Source organism: Pygoscelis adeliae, unplaced genomic scaffold, assembly GCF_000699105.1.
Source record: "Pygoscelis adeliae isolate BGI_AS28 unplaced genomic scaffold, ASM69910v1 Scaffold4, whole genome shotgun sequence".
NCBI lineage: Eukaryota > Metazoa > Chordata > Aves > Sphenisciformes > Spheniscidae > Pygoscelis > Pygoscelis adeliae.
The window spans coordinates 11,253,558-11,269,948 of record NW_008824986.1 but is presented as its reverse complement, the minus strand read 5'-3'; the positions used below and the strand labels follow the sequence as shown (position 1 = coordinate 11,269,948).

At 42.2% G+C, this 16,391-nt stretch overlaps 1 protein-coding gene across 1 annotated transcript in view; it reads left to right on the top strand.

Annotated features, from left to right (window-relative positions):
* Positions 1 to 16,391, top strand: part of LOC103918647 (deleted in malignant brain tumors 1 protein-like) — an 85,215-nt gene that overhangs the window by 6,569 nt on the left and 62,255 nt on the right. The window contains 4 exon segments of the mRNA XM_009326027.1: positions 6 to 161; positions 718 to 1,029; positions 3,035 to 3,040; positions 16,204 to 16,365. Coding sequence (XP_009324302.1) covers positions 6 to 161; positions 718 to 1,029; positions 3,035 to 3,040; positions 16,204 to 16,365 — 636 coding nt within the window.

The window sequence follows — 16,391 nt, the reverse complement described above, 5'->3', positions numbered from 1 at the left end:
TTCTGCACCATCAAGTGCCTACTTTGGACAAGGCACTGGCAATATCTACCTGGACGATGTGCACTGCACAGGCAGCGAGTCCTCCCTCTTTCAGTGCAGGCACAGTGGCTGGGGCGTCCACAACTGTGGCCACAGTGAAGATGCTGGTGTTGTGTGCTCAGGTACCATTGCTTTTCCTTCCTAAGCACCAGTCTGCCTTCCAAAAGTGGCCCTTGTTGGCCACAATTCGGTACGTGTTGGAGGCGTGTTCAAAGATTGTGCTTTCTGTTGCTCCCACCATGGCAGAGCACCCTGCTGAGACCCCCAGGCTCTCCGTCGCCCACGTGACAGGGGGGCACCAGCATCCCCAGTGCTGGGAGAAAACCTGGCCGTGCTCCTTCATCCACAAGGTCCTCACTTGCTTCTTTCTCTTCCTCCCCTAACAGATGCTACAACCACGACCCCAGCCAGCTTCACGGCATCCGTTCCTCCAGGTGGGTCTGAAGTTGTCATGGTTTCTCTGGCCACTGCTTTTGCGGTACCAGGTCGTGCCTAAACGGGGTGGCGTTTGGTCTTCTCCATGGGGGAGCAGAGCCACGGCAACACACAGCCTGATTAAGCCGAGGGTGGCAGTCCTGGTGGCCTGAAAGTCGTGGAGCACTGCCAATGCCCCGGCGAGAGAAGGTGCCTGCGTGCTAGAGGGTTTTCCCATGTTTCCCCTGTCTCCTCCTTCCCCAGGTGCCTCCCTGAGCCTGGTGAACGGCAGGAACCGGTGCGAGGGGCGCGTAGAGATTTACCACTACGGGGGCCGGGGCACCGTCTGTGATGACGGCTGGGACCTGAACGATGCCGAGGTCGTGTGCAGGCAGCTGGGATGCGGCTTTGCTGTTTCTGCACCATCAAGTGCCTACTTTGGACAAGGCACTGGCAATATCTACCTGGACGATGTGCACTGCACAGGCAGCGAGTCCTCCCTCTTTCAGTGCAGGCACAGTGGCTGGGGCGTCCACAACTGTGGCCACAGTGAAGATGCTGGTGTTGTGTGCTCAGGTACCATTGCTTTTCCTTCCTAAGCACCAGTCTGCCTTCCAAAAGTGGCCCTTGTTGGCCACAATTCGGTACGTGTTGGAGGCGTGTTCAAAGATTGTGCTTTCTGTTGCTCCCACCATGGCAGAGCACCCTGCTGAGACCCCCAGGCTCTCCGTCGCCCACGTGACAGGGGGGCACCAGCATCCCCAGTGCTGGGAGAAAACCTGGCCGTGCTCCTTCATCCACAAGGTCCTCACTTGCTTCTTTCTCTTCCTCCTCTAACAGATGCTACAGCCACGACCACTGTTCCCACTCCAACATCGACTACTCCTGGTTAGTCTGCTTTTTTCATCCTTCTGATGCGTTACTTTGGAGGTGTGTTACTTACTAGTTTATAGGTTGGAGTTGTATCATTTGCACATTGTAATACTTTTAGAAAAAATCATCATTGGTACTAACTCTGTAAATCCTGCATACTGCTCCTCTGTCTGCCTGATTCTGTCACTGGGTGTGGATTTCTGACCGTGTTGATTTTGTGGGAAATCTTTTCTTTCTTCTCTGGATTTTATGTTATTTGGGCCAGCACCTCTTGCTTTCTCTCATACATATGTTTGCCTTATGCCTACCAAAGGCTAAATAGGAAGGCAGAGTCAGAGTTCCCTGAAGATATCATCGCACTTGTGGCCTGAGTGAGAAGAGCACAACCATCCGGTTTCTCTGGAGATTTAACATCCTGTTGCTATGGCTTGGATACATAAAGTGTATTTTCATTTGATCAGAAGTAAATCTAAATTAATCACTTTTATATCTTATTTTCTTTTTTTTTTTTTTCCAGCTAGAAAATATATTTGTGGTGGCTTACTTTTTAATTCCTCCGGAACACTTCAGAGTCCTTCTTATCCTTTGAATTATCCAGATAACGCAGATTGTTTGTGGCAAATACAAGTAATGAATAATTTCCGTATTATGCTCACATTTGGAAGTATTCAGTAAGTAAACCACTTCCTGCTTGGGCAATAAATGGGTCCCAAATCTCAACTACAACCACAATTCCCAAGCACCTTTCCCATGCTTATAAGTGAATTATAAATATTATATGGGAATTGCCTAAGTGCAGTATCGTAGTTTATCGTTTGTTCAGCACTTAAAAAACAAAGTTTACCAAAAGCATTTTATTATATATTCATGTTTTTTCCTCAGGTTGCAAGGTGGATGCCAGAATGACTATATTGAGATCTATGATGGGCCACCCAATACTTCTCCTCTGCTTGGAAGAATTTGTTCTAGTTCTGATCTCACGTACACATCATCCTCAAACTTTCTCACTGTCAGATTTCACAGTGACTCCAGATATTCTGATAGAGGGTTTCATGCTGAGTATCAGTCCTTTCCAGCAGACCAGAACACCAGTAAGTTTCCGTTCTGTTTGTAACGTTTTCTTTGCTCAGAAGCTTTTATACCCCGATTTTATTTTCTAAATAAATGTTTGTTAATGTTGTTGAAGAAATCCCACATAGATGACATTCCTACTTGAATTTCATAACTGGTTATTGAGCATGACTTTCAGACAATAATTATTTTTTCATTTTAAAAAAATCTTCAAGTATCAAATTAATTGCCTTTAGATGTTTTCTATGATGGCCAGTCGAAATTAATATTTCTTCTTAACACATCATTATTCACATATATTTTTTCTACCTTTGTGGACAGATTTTCATAGAATGATAGAAATATTGGTTAAAAAGGACCTTTGGAGGCTTCTTAGTCCAACTATTCAAAGCAGAGCTATTGCCCACACCAGGTCAGGTCCATTATGAATTTGTCTAGCTGAGTCTCTAGAAACATTCAAAGGATGAAATCTTCAAAGCCACCTCTCTGGGTGAGCTGTTCCAGCACTGTCCTGCAGTCCCAATGGGAATGTTTATCTAATGTGCACTCACAACCTCCCCAGGCATAAACAATGGCCTTCACATTTGGCTCTGTTGTCTTTGTAACTGCCTTTCAAGAGGCTGTGTTTTGCCAGTAGGTCCCTGTCATCAGATATCTCTCTATACCAAAGGCCAAACTCTCCCTGGGATCATTGCTTTTCATATGATGGACTCAGTGAACTGTCATGGGATGGTTTCAAAATCCCCTCCCACCCAAGTAGTGTTTCTGCAAGCCAGTATGCATGTTTAGCTCTACACCTTCCACAATAGCTTTCGGATTCTTATTCAGGAAAAAACCCCACTTCTTAGCATTTTTGTGTGAGTGGTGATACAGGCTCAAGGTCTCAGCAAAAGGCTATTGTAAGCTACATATTTTTGTCAGGAGAGTAACTGAAGGTCAGCTGAAGTTTGTTGGAGAATATTGCTTATTCATATCTAAGTCTAGGGTGTAAAAATAAGTGGTTTGGCTCATGAATTCTCTCCCCTAAATGGTAGCAGCTATTGCATTTGTTGAAGCTGTAACATGCAGGCATTATCAAGTACCTGAAAACACTAATAATTCATATTTTCTTCCCTAGCCCTTGTGTGCTTGCCAACTTACATGCGTGCAATTGTAGACAGACGCTATCTCCAGTCACAAGGCTACTCGATATGGAACATCAGCTTGTCCGACTCTTATTGTAGACCAACAATTACATCAACTGAGGTTATATTCAACATTCCATACAACGGCTGTGGTACACGTAGACAGGTTGGTGTCAACATATTTTGGAAAGGTCTCCAAGTCTGGGCATGGAAACTTAATAGACATTTGGAAAATTGTCATGAATCGCAAAGAGTGTTGTAGCCCACAGGTATGCAAAACACAGAAAAGAAGCATGTGTTTCTGGAGGCTAAGGTTTGTTAAACATTCCTACTTATCCTTCCAGGCTTTAGGTAATCCCTGTATCTATTTCAGAGTGATGTTCTAGAGAGCAAAGTACAGGAGAGAGTTAAGTGAACAATTCCATCCAGGATGCTTGGGACTTTTGAGTATGACGTGTTCTTTCTGACTAATACTAGGACCTGACACATACAGAATTTTATAGTACAGGGTGCGAACGTGACTACATGTGGTAATTTTGTACTCATCTAATGTGTCAAATAGGGTAACAATGAAACGATCACCTACTCCAATGTGATAAAAGTGCCTGCTTCTGGTTACATCATCAAGAGGCAAAAGGACCTTCACTTGCACATCAACTGCAAAATGCTCCAGAACACCTGGGTGCAAGTAATGTACGTTGCTGATGACATCATTAATGTCAGTGAAACCCAGTATGGCAGATACAATGTGAACTTGACGTTCTACAATTCCTCATCTTTCCTGTGGCCAGTGCATGACTTTCCATACTATGTTGACCTGAATCAGAATTTGTTCCTTCAAGCTTCTCTTCACAGCTCTGACCCAAATCTGGTGGTGTTTGTGGACACATGTGTGGCATCACCTGATCCTAGCAATTTTAGAACACTGACCTATGAATTGATCAGAAGTGGGTAAGAACTTTCTAAAGAATTATTTAAAAACTATCTCTATGCATATTTCTGAAAGAACTTCACTTATGAAAGAGGAGATTTAGTGTATGTTAGTTGCAATTCTCAATACAAATATACTTCTAAGAAAGCCTTTTTGGCAAAGCCTGAATAAAATATAATATGACAAAGAAATGCCATTCAGAAGTTGCAGTCAAGCACTGTGATTTCCCTCAAGAAGGCAGTGTAGAAACTGAGGTCTGAATTTGTTTCTGAAATAGATGCATGAAATGTAGGGATGTCAACAGCTCTGTGTTTCTGTCCATCAGAATCAGAGTTTTGCAAATAGTTTTGTGCAGCATCATAACTACAATCCAAAACAGTCTGTTCAAAAAGAAAGGAAATTCCTTAGCCTTTTCTTGCTATTCTAAAAACTTAAAATATATTGCTTAATTTGATACAAATTGTGCCTTTTGATTTGAAATGGAAAAGTTGTGGACTCTTTTAAGGAATGCAAAACTGACAGCGATGTAGAAGCACAGAAGTGTTCTGTTTTGTTCCAGCAATGAAAGGCTCATGCTACTTTATTTCCCTTCTTTGCTTGGTGGGATTTGAAACTCTCTGCCTCCTGGGAGAGTGTTCACATCAGTAACCTTAGCAGTGTAGTAACCTACCGCTAAGCTGGAAGCCAGGCTTCTGACAGGCTAATGAAGTGACACAGTGCCTCCTGCCTGCTGGGTGAATGTCCTCCCTTTTACACTTTATGTGAATCTTAAGAAGGTTTTCCTCTTGTTGGGGTTTCTTTTTATTTTATCTATAAAAATACATATTCATTAAGCAGGACACAGAAGCACTGTCTACCTTTGTGGGCAGGACAGTCACCAGGGAGATGGGGCAAAAAGATTCTGATCATTTTCCAGTTAATTTTTATTCATGTGGCAAGGAACTGTGTCAAAAGCAAATGTATTTACTGAATCTAAAATCAATAATATCCACCTATAAATATCAGGTGTGTTGGGATATCACTGCAGTATAAAATAAACTAAGAATGAGAGGACTTAAAATCCTTGGGGCCTTTATTAGGGAAATGAGCACAATGGAATTTTTTTTGAGACACAAAGGTAATTAATGACAACTTTGAAATATTCTGGTGTAACAATTGTAGGTGAATTATTGTGATCTTTTTTCATGGTGGTTAAATTAAACCGGAATGACTAGGATCTAGGTTAGGTAACTTCTAAGGCTAGTAATTGTCAGGAAGTGAAACTCATTGACATGAAAGTTAATCTAGCAACTTGCTCTGTGAAACATCTGGAGATCTCTTGCAGGTGTCGAGATTCCTCAAGCAAGGTGCTCTACAAACATCAAAGGACTAAGAGCATATTTTTTGCCCAAAGAAGTTGTGTGTTAGAATTTGTTTTGTCCTTCCAGAGTAGAAAGGGCCCTTTCTGCTTCTGCAACAACCGGCAGGGGCCTCTTTGCAAACAGGATTAACTGTTTGCAAATGCAAAACAGACCCTCACCTGAAACACAGAAACCAGCAGAACCACTAGTTATTTTTCAGCTATTCATGTTTACATGAACTTTGTTGAGCTATGAAATTTCTGTGCTGAATACATTATTGTGGTAGAAATCACTGCCACTCTTACTTATTTTTGCCTCTTAACTTCTCTTCTTGCTAAAAGCACACTTTTTAAAAATCCTTTTGAGTTCTCTTATAATTGTACCTTCTGGTTTTGTATTTAAACTCGAAACATATGGCACAGAGATAGTGTAATAATAGTGTTTCTATTCACAATAGCTAATCTGTTAATTTTATATCTTTCCAGGTGTGTTAAGGATCCTACCTACTCCTCTTACTATTCACCATACAGCAATGTTGCTCGGTTTGCATTTAATGCTTTTTCATTTGTTAATCGATACCCATCAGTTTACCTGCAGTGTGAGCTGGTGGTGTGCAGGTACAATGACTACTCTTCCCGCTGCTATCAAGGCTGTGTTAGTAGGTTCAGAAGAAATGCAGGTTCTTCCCAGGAAAAAGTGAATGTTGTTATTGGGCCTGTTCAACTTTGGGAAGCTCACGCTGAGGACAGGAATGTTGGTAAGTTTAAATAACTTAAATAATATAAGACTGTATATTACTGTATGTTTTTGTGTCAGTTCAGACATGAAATCCAGCTCTGAAATATGCCTTTTCTGGTTTATTAACAACTCTGCTATAATTCTTAAGGGGATTTTTTTTAAATTAATTTTTATAAAATTGTTTTATAATGTTTACAAGCTATTTCCTTTCTATCATAGTTTAGACACATTATTTGTTCTGCACATGTCAAATGGCAATTGATTCAGTTCTGTGGGAAGAGGGATGAGATGTAATTCATCTCCCTGCAGGATTTATATTAATTTTTCAAAGCTGTGCCTGATTGGCATGTCTCTTATTTATTAGCAACCAATCTGTAGGTCCCCTTGGAAATGTTGTTTCCCAGTGTCCTGTAGCTGCTGTTTCCACTATCAGAAAACAGCATCTTATGGTCTTAGAGTGTAATCATTACAAGCTCTTAGTTGCTCTTTAACTTCTTGTCATAATCTTCACTTGTTTGGCATGGCCACAGGATCGTTTGTGAAACAATGTGAAATAAAGCAATTTGGTTTCTGATCAGATCCATATTGCAACATTTTAATTCAAATTCTCTTTGCCTAGTTACCTTTGAGATTAACTAGCTCAGGAAAACAAATGTAAGCCTCTCTTTTTCTTTTTTATGCACAGAGCTGGCCTCTGACATCCAGGCAAAAGGGGAGTCTCAGAGCTCAGCTCCTGCTGCTAGCTCCCATGTTCCTCTGGCTGTGACCACCGTGGTGCTGGTGGCTGCTGTTCTCACTGTGGGAGGATTTCTTTTGAAGCGCAAACTGCAGGATCCCATCCCGTACCAGATAATGTGAGAAGCAACCCAAGACTTGCAGGTGGAAGGACATTTTCACCAGCCATCTGCTTCATGATTTGGTTTTGCAATCTGTGTAGGGGGTAACTCTTACTTGACTATTACACCATTCAGATCTTGTTTGAAGAATGTACTGTACTAAGGGAAACCCGGTGTTACCATGAACTGAACTTATAAAGGAGCCTGGCTTTAAAATCCTCAAGTCCACATACACCTAAGGTCTAAAGAAAGGTTGATTATTCCATTCCAGCATCCAAATATGCTACCATCTTCAATGCTGGACATTTCAGAACATCTCAGTTGAGTTCCTGGTTGAGTGTCTGTCTGAGAAGACTGATTTAGGTGACCTCAGAAAGAAGAACTGCCTTATTTGCCATTGCTGATATGCAGATAAAACACCTGTGTGGCACCATGAGATGGTCTGGAAAGTAGTCCAAGAAAAATATTTCTTTGCAGTAAAAATATGTCAATGATGAGCCATAAGGGAAAATGCACAGGGCTGCATATAAGGAATTGCTCCTGTACAGCATTCCTTATTTGGAAGTTATGGTTCTTCACAATTACATGTTTCTCTGAGAAAACGTAGTCCATTTATAAGATTTAGTATAGAGGATAAATATAATCAAATCTCTTATGTAAATGTGTAATTAAAAAAAAATAGGAAAGAAAATGTTTTTCAAGCAATCCTTGTTTTTGTGTACTTGCAAACATACCACCTATGTGTCTGAACTCCCAGCAAATGCATTTTCAGGTTGGAGAATATGGTTTCTGAAAAATTGACTTGGCCAAGCAATGCTTGTGCTTTTGTTCTTACGCATTTCTACACCTGTAATGGTAGGGGGGCGGGAAGAGAATGTACGTAAGTTGCCATAAGGAAGTGTGACCTGCCTCCTATCCCCACGTGAAAACAAAATAAAAGTAATAATAAAGGAAGAATCTGTTTGGAAGAAGCCACTTACTACAGGTGGAAAGGTCACTGGTATTTGATTGAGAAATGCTCCTCTTCAGACTTTCTTGTTTTCTAGCCAGCTGTGAAAGAGGAAGGTTAATTGGGAACAGTATAATGTACTCTGTGTGAGGTGAGCCAGAGACAAAGTAGTGACGTGTAAGGAGGGTAAGCTGTACTCTTGGGTGACATCCTGACCTGTGAGGATGATGCGGGCAGCTCTGATGGCAATCATCATTACAGCCTGTAACATTTCTTCCTGCAAGCTGCCTTTTCCTGGTGACTCCAGGCAGGCCTCTTGTCACCTCTGCATGCTATGGAGAAGGGACCATACAAGGAGGGACTGGCATTGCCCACAGAAAGTGGAAGTGAATTTTGTTGTCCACGCATGAGGAACAAGGATTGAGGAGGGTCCTCCCCTTGTCTCTGCCTACAGCCACCTTTGAAAGGCAGAGCAATCCAGAAGGCTGACATGCCTTTCATCTAGTCCTGCTGTGTGGACCAGAGATCGTCCAGGCTTGGAGGAATCCAGTGACCTCCTCAGCATAGTGAAGACTTTTCTGGACCTGGGCTTTCCTACCTCTCTAGAAGAAGACCTTCCCCTCTGCTCTTCCCAGACCTGCTGTTTTCTCTCCTGCCCCTGCTCCTGCTGTGGCCTTGCTGCTGTGGTGTTGCTACCCCACTATTTTTCACGACATAGCTTGATGGCCCTTTTTCTACTTCTCCTAGTCTCTGAATATTATTGTGATCAGAAAAGCGGAAAGATCCTAGACCTAGGATGTTGGTTCCTCCAATCTGCAACGTGCCTGTACTGTTCAGACCTGAGTCTTCCCATACTATATCTCTGCCAGTGGTCCCAGACGGAGATATACCAAGGTTGTATCAGAATGCAAGGTAGAAGTACCAAGTTCAGTGGTTTCCATATTAAATGTAGCTGTAGAAAACACCACTAAACTGTTCAAGCAGTTGGTGTCTCAGAATCATTCTCCTTGTTTCCTGTCACCTTCCTTGATCCACAAGTATTATAGAAAAGCAGGATTCAAGAAAACTGGATTTGGTGATGAGGAAAGGGTCATGCTCTAAAGTACACGTACCTGGTGAATGGTGTCTCTGCCAAGAACCTTCCTTCCCACCTCCTGCCCCACCACATTGAGGAAAGCTTCTACCAGTAAATCCAGTGGATTTGACTCTCAGTGGTAGACAGTTCTGATCCCTTGCATCCTCACCATTAAACAAATGCAAATCAATTTGCAATGATGTGCTTCACATGACACACACAGCAGAGCCCAAGAGGCCATCAAGGAACCCAATAAATTAGACTAAGCTGCCTCACTGCATCTTAATGCATGGATTCAGACTATAGTTTCTTTGTCTAGAAGTTTGTGGATACCCTCATTCCAGTCTAGATACTTTCTTATAGTCACAGATGAAAGCTGATTAATCTTCTATGTCCTTTCAATGGTTTTCATGCAAATGAAAAGCCAGTATGTCTGCAGAAATCTCCTAACAATAGTCAGTAGAAGAGAAAGTGTTTTCAAAGCTCAGTGGAGCTTCTTTCACAGAGTAATGTGCTGTGAAACACTTCAAGATGTCAGAAGAAATCCTAGAAAGCAAAAATGTATTACTGCAAGAGACTTACCTAGCAAATGGGAAGGATGAAAACGTGCTGTATGGTATTTGCATTAATTAATTAATTCAAATTAATCAGAACATAACATTTTTCTATTCCTACTCTGTGGAGATTGTCTGATAATCAAGATATCAAGAAATATCTAGGTCTTTGAAGCCTGTAGTAAAGAATTAATTAGTGAAGAATGTAGTGAAGAATTAATTAATCAGTGTTGTTCATTTACCTGGACAGTTTGACATGTTTTTTTTTCACTTGAACCATCTGGGAATCACTTTCGTGTTCCCCTACCTCCCCACCCTTTTCAGTTATTACAAGAGTTTGGAGAAGAATTGCTATCCCTTACTCTTGCTTCACTGATTGCAGTGTTTGATTGGTCAGTCAAATATACTGGATTTTTTCTGCTTCTTGCCAAGATGTCAAAACCAGAAGAATATGAATAGTGAATACCAGGTGTTGTGTACATTTCCTCATTCATGTGCGAATGTGGTTGTTTGTACAAAGAAGAAACATATTTACCCTTCTCAATGTTCACTTTCAAGGTTTCCAGCATTATCTTTGGCCTCTTGTGTTTTGCACTTCCTTCTTCCACTCCAATAATGCTGGCCTTTGTGGAAAGACCTTCTAAGTCACTTTTCCCTTGGACTCCTGGACTTTAGCCTTCATCCTTGATGACTGTCCCTGGAGGCAATAAATTTGTATATGGCAACAACTGTGCCACAAATCTTAACTCCCGACAATGCCATCCAAGCCATGATGGCTGTAGCAGTAGGAATCAGATGAAGAACAATATTCTGGCTCTTCAGTGCTAGGATGGTCATCAGCCTTTTCTCGTTAAATGGTTAAAACACAGAAACACAGGAAAGTGACCATTCTGGCAAGAGAGTGATGAATGAGAATTAAGAATTATTTCATGTTGTGGAAAAGCTTTGGATTCATTCTTCAAAGAATGACACAGCTGTAATTGTCACTATGTAAAATTAAACAAGAAATATATTAAGAAATATTCTCAATAGAAATCTGAACCTTTTTTCCCCCATTTGATAGTTCAAAAGATCAAAGGAAATTTTATAATAAAGTTAGGCTGCAATCTATGTAATTTACTTAACTATACATAAAATCCAGATTTTCTGCACAGTTTTCACAAAAAGTTGTCAGCTGACCCTGATTCTCTTGACACTTTCTTGCAATCTAACAGTCTCTCAGTGAATAGAGTTTTGACTTGAACTTAAAAATGCCAAGAAGGAATGGGTTCATATTGGGGCTGGAGGTGTTGACTTCAACTGCAAGGTTCTTCAGGTATCTCATAGTGATTTGCTTACAAGGCTTGGTTCAGTCTCTCTCCTTAATTATCTATCTGGAGCAAATCACCCACGTGTTGAGGCAATCTTATCACTTACACACTATGGTGTGTGCTCCCATCCACTTACGGCTGTGGCTTTCAAGCAAGGAAACTAGCAAGCAATATTTCATGCCTCTCTCAAGTCAGGTTCTCTTGGTGCCACTCCAACTCTCTTTTCCCAGGTCCTAGACTAGTAGCTCAGCCCAGGGCCACTGATTGCCTCCTCTCCTTTCCTCACATCTCCACCACATTGCCTCTCCAGTGGTTCCTACATCCACCAAGAGGCTGCAGCCACCTCCTACCTTAACCTTCTTCTTGTTGGCTCTGCTACTGATGGCAGAGGAATTGATGGTGTGGTGGAGCTAGCAATTTTGATAGGATGCAACTGTCTCAATTAAGTGCGTCTCGGTTATCTTCATGTTGCATTCAGCAACAGCCACAGTTCTGGTGGGTTATGTTCAGAGACCCCCCAGACATACTGGAACAGGGCCACCAGGTCCTATCTTATTTTATTTGAGTATGCCAAACCTGTAAGAAATTCATGGCTCACCAAGGACACTTGCCTCACTAGTTGGAACCAAGTTATGAAGCTCTTTTATTACTTTACTTGAGGAAACCCTTTAACATTTCAAGATTCCACTACCTTCCCCAGACCTACCAAGGAATCTCCCCATAAAAGAAAAATACTGAGATTCATTGGCCAGAATTGGAAGGTATCTTTGGATAGGAGCTCATTTTCTATGTACAATGAGATGATTGTGAAACCTATAGCAGCATAAATATTTCCTTCCAGGCAGTGGAAAATGTTACTCTTGAGATATTATGTTTCTGCAAAACCCAGGAAGTTACAAAATCTTGAATAACAAATCAAACATATTTTTGTTTCAGATCATAGGACTGTAGTTGTTTTATTGTTCGCCTGTCGAAAGAGTAACCTATAGAGCCACTCCCCTTCAGAAATAGAGACTATATATTCTGATGGTCCTTTCTGTCAACAGCACTTGATGAGATGGGTACCACTATGATTTTGACATGGCTACTCTTGTTAGGTCCAGCAGTTCTAGAGACCAAATCAGGTAAAGCATTTAGACTTGTTCCAGGGTGCACAAAAAAAAAATATAAAGACTGTTTGGGGTCGTCTCTGTTGATTCCGTGAATAGAAATTGTATTCATGCTTGTATCAGTTTGGGCAAAAGATTAAAGGGGAAATTGGATGAAAGAGATAACACAGTTTTGTTCTACTAAAATTATGAACTAATCATCCTAGTGATTGATAAGAATGGTTTAAACCATTTAGTGGAGTTCATTTTGCTGCCACAGGGTAGTACTTGTCTTAGTGTCTTGTATCATTGAGATACTTGTGTCTGTGAGTATGTTCTGAACGAGTCATTCTTCCAGTTCCAGAAATTTGATCTAAGAATTACGGAAGAATTTTTTTTTTAAATGTATATTTATTCCAGAGTATATGGACACATACCTATGTTATATATCTAATATTGATTGCATTATTTGATTCTTCTTGGTCTTATGTACAATTTAATGAAATATTGCAAGAAGTCAGTTTTCATAATCTAGCACTGTGGATAAATGAAGGACATCTAAAAATAATGAAAGACATGAAATGCTTTTAGTTCAACTTTTTTTTGTCATTGACTTTTTCCTTACATTATTAGTTTCTATCTCCTAAGTGACTTAGGTCACTTTGAGCTAAATAGTTCTATGTATATCCTAGAATAATTGCAGATTATTTTTCTAACTAGTTATTTAAGCATTATTATGATAATTTATATTGCCATCATCCACCTCATCCATTTTTCTTCACCTGTCCTCTGCTTGCCTGGTGATAAGCCATCTCACTCTTGCTGCTCCAGTTCTTCTCTCTGCTCTTGGCTTCATTCCCCAGCCCCTACCTCTGTCTCCTGGATCAGAGTAAGTGCTGTATTTGTATAATCACAGGCTTTTGTCTTTTTGACACCTTTAAAGTGTACAGGCAGGACGCAAACTATCTAATTACATGCCCAGCTGATGGTTATGGTCTCACAGTGATGACAGACCCTGAATGAAAGCAAATAAAACTGTTTTAGATCAGCTTTAATTTCCTAATCTCACTCTGACTTTTTGCCAGGTTTGCTGTTTCACTTCTCAAAAATCCTATGAGTGTGGTTCAAAAATGTGCATGTCCAAGTAGATATTTGAAGAAACAAAGGTGCTGTCACATTTTTCTTGTCTAAAAACTTTTGCTATAAATTCCACTCAATATACATGTGTCGGCATGGGGGTATGCAGACATTCTCCTCCTGAGATAACATTTCATTCATTCAAGACATATGGTGGAAAGTTATACCAGATATACCAGATATATGTCTAATCTTTCTTTCTACTTTATTATGAAGAATTTTCTATCATCTGTGGAAGGGCACACTCCCTCTGAAAAGGCCTGTTCTCAAGAAGCAGAGGCTGATCTTCTAACAACCCTGTCTTTGCACTCCACTGACCCTGCAGAGCCAGCATGGACTCATGTTTTTCTCACTGGGGTAGTATACAAACTGTGCTTGCTCGCCCCATGCAAAGCAACTTAAAAACCCAAGGATCAGATATGCATTGCAATATGCAGAACTTTTATTACATCTAATCACCCAGTAGTGACAAGGACAATAAGGAAACAAGTTGAAATTAGAGGCAAAACTATGTCTGATAGGCAATGCTCATCAGGGAGGAATAGGGTTAGGTGAAACTCATCTCATTGCAAGCCTTAATGCATTCATTATGGGCAATAACAATTTCACAGTCACAACCCAAACTGCCATAGCTGACAACTCACTTTGCATTGTTTCTCTATTTTTCAAATTTTCCATTAATATTCTTTTCCTTTACAAATATCCATCCATTTTGAGTACTCTGTCACCTTGCTGTTCTCTGACTTTACTTTCTCCTTATTTTTTAAGAAAAGGTAGCTCATTTGTATGTTATTTTCTCCTGTATTAAGAACAGATCATCATGAACTGAGACATGGCTGACGACAACACGTTGTTCAGGTGTTTTATATATATTGCGGTTTTTCGCATTTCCTCAAAGAGGAAGAGTCTAGAGAGTTGAATTCATGCTAGAAGAAAATGTTAGCTACATCAGTGCTTTGCACTTAGAAGAAAGCAACAACACTTGCTCCAATACCTCTATTACCATATGCGTGCTGTGTTCAGTGTCTTTTTAAATGCCATTTATTTCTTGCTTACATTCGTAGCTCCAGTGCCTATGACAGACTGGCTGTATTCAACAGGTGATTCATGCTGGCCTGATCCACTCCTGGCCTTGCACCAAGCACCGCCCCAAGACCGCTGCCCAGGCAGCTCCTGGGGATGACCTAAGCCTCTGCAGAAGGGCATCTGCGATGGCAATAGGTCCAAGCCCTGCTGCTGCCAGCAATCCTACAGCTCCCGACTTCATGGCAGGAGCCTGTAGAGGACAGCATCCAGCCGCTCCTGGGCCGTGGCGTCCTGTGGCTGGGAGCAGGTACCACATCAGTACCTTTCCCTGCTGTCACCATCTGGAAATATCACTTTCAAGAAAAATTTTCAATTTGCTGTTACCCACCTCCATTCTCTCCGTTGACCCCAGTCAAGATGGAGTATGCCATCAGAGTAATTTATCATGATTTCACTTCATTCTTGAGGAACTGGTCTTGTAGCTAACACACAGATGTACCCATTCCACAAACATGGTCCTCATGTGGGTCATGTTTTTCTTCCATATTCACAGGAAACACCACTACAGCGCAGACAGCCTCCACAGTGCCAACAACCTCAACACTGGAGACAACCTTCATAGCAGAGATGACCTTCACAGAGAAGACAACCACCATAGCACCAATGACCTCTCTAGCAGAGATGACCATTACAGCACAAACAACCCCCATAGCAGAGATGACCTCCCTAGTAGAGGTGACCACCACAGCCCCAATGACCTCCCTAGCGGAAACGACCACCACAGCACCAAAGTCCTCCCTAGCAGAGACAACCACCACAGTGCCGACAACCCCCATAGCAGACACGACCCCCTTAGAAGAGATGACCACCACAGCAACAACGGCTACCACAGCAGAGGGGGGCACACCAGGTAACTGTGTCCACTGTCACTCACTGTTCTCCTTAGTGCCCCTGATCTCCCTTCCCAGGCCTGACTGCACTGGAGGGAGTCTCCCATCCCTGGCCCACTCCAGTTAGGCCATTCCTGGCACCCAAGTCCACAGTGAGGATGCAAACAGAGCATGGAGAAGAGCTGGTAAACTGGGGGTCTGAGGCTTGGGGCCAGGACTTCTGTAGCCATTGCTGGTGAAGGAAACTGTTCAGGGAGGGATTTCCTCTGACTGCAACTGGGGGGATTGCAACAGGGGATCATTCTGCCTTCGCCCCCCCCAGTTCCTGCATGGGTAGTAACATAGCTATTTCCTAGACATGCTCTGGGATTTGGGATGTGACTGGAAAAGAGAGAGCTGCTGCACCAAATATTTTGTAATGCAAGTAAGACCTCCATGGGCATGTGGTTCCTACCCAGGGAGCAGATGGCTGTGTGAACCAAAGAAGTCACGATGCTCATTTCAATGGAATGAAAGACCTCCGCATGATGTGAAGTGCCATAGGACAAGGGCTCCTTGAAGACAGGTTAATTTAGGATGCATGACATGCACTGACTGTGTTCAGAGCCTTTTTCATTGACACCAAATTTTTACTTGCATTGGTAATTTGAGTGCCCACCACAGACTAGCCTTATTCAACGGGAAATATGCATCCACCAGACACATCCTTGGCATTGCAGCAACCATACAGGCACCCTGCTGTAGGGGCCCATCTGGGGACTACTAGATGCTGGGCTGCACAGACCCTAACACATGTGCCTCACCCCAGGTGCCCACCTGCGGCTGTCTGGCGGGAGGAACGGTTGTGAGGGCCGTGTGGAGGTGTACAATGGCAGCAGCTGGGGGACGGTGTGCGACGACTGGTGGGACCTGAGTGATGCCCAGGTGGTGTGCCGGCAGCTGGGCTGCGGCCAGCCCACGGCCGCCCCAGGCAGCGCGCGCTTCGGCCTCGGCTCC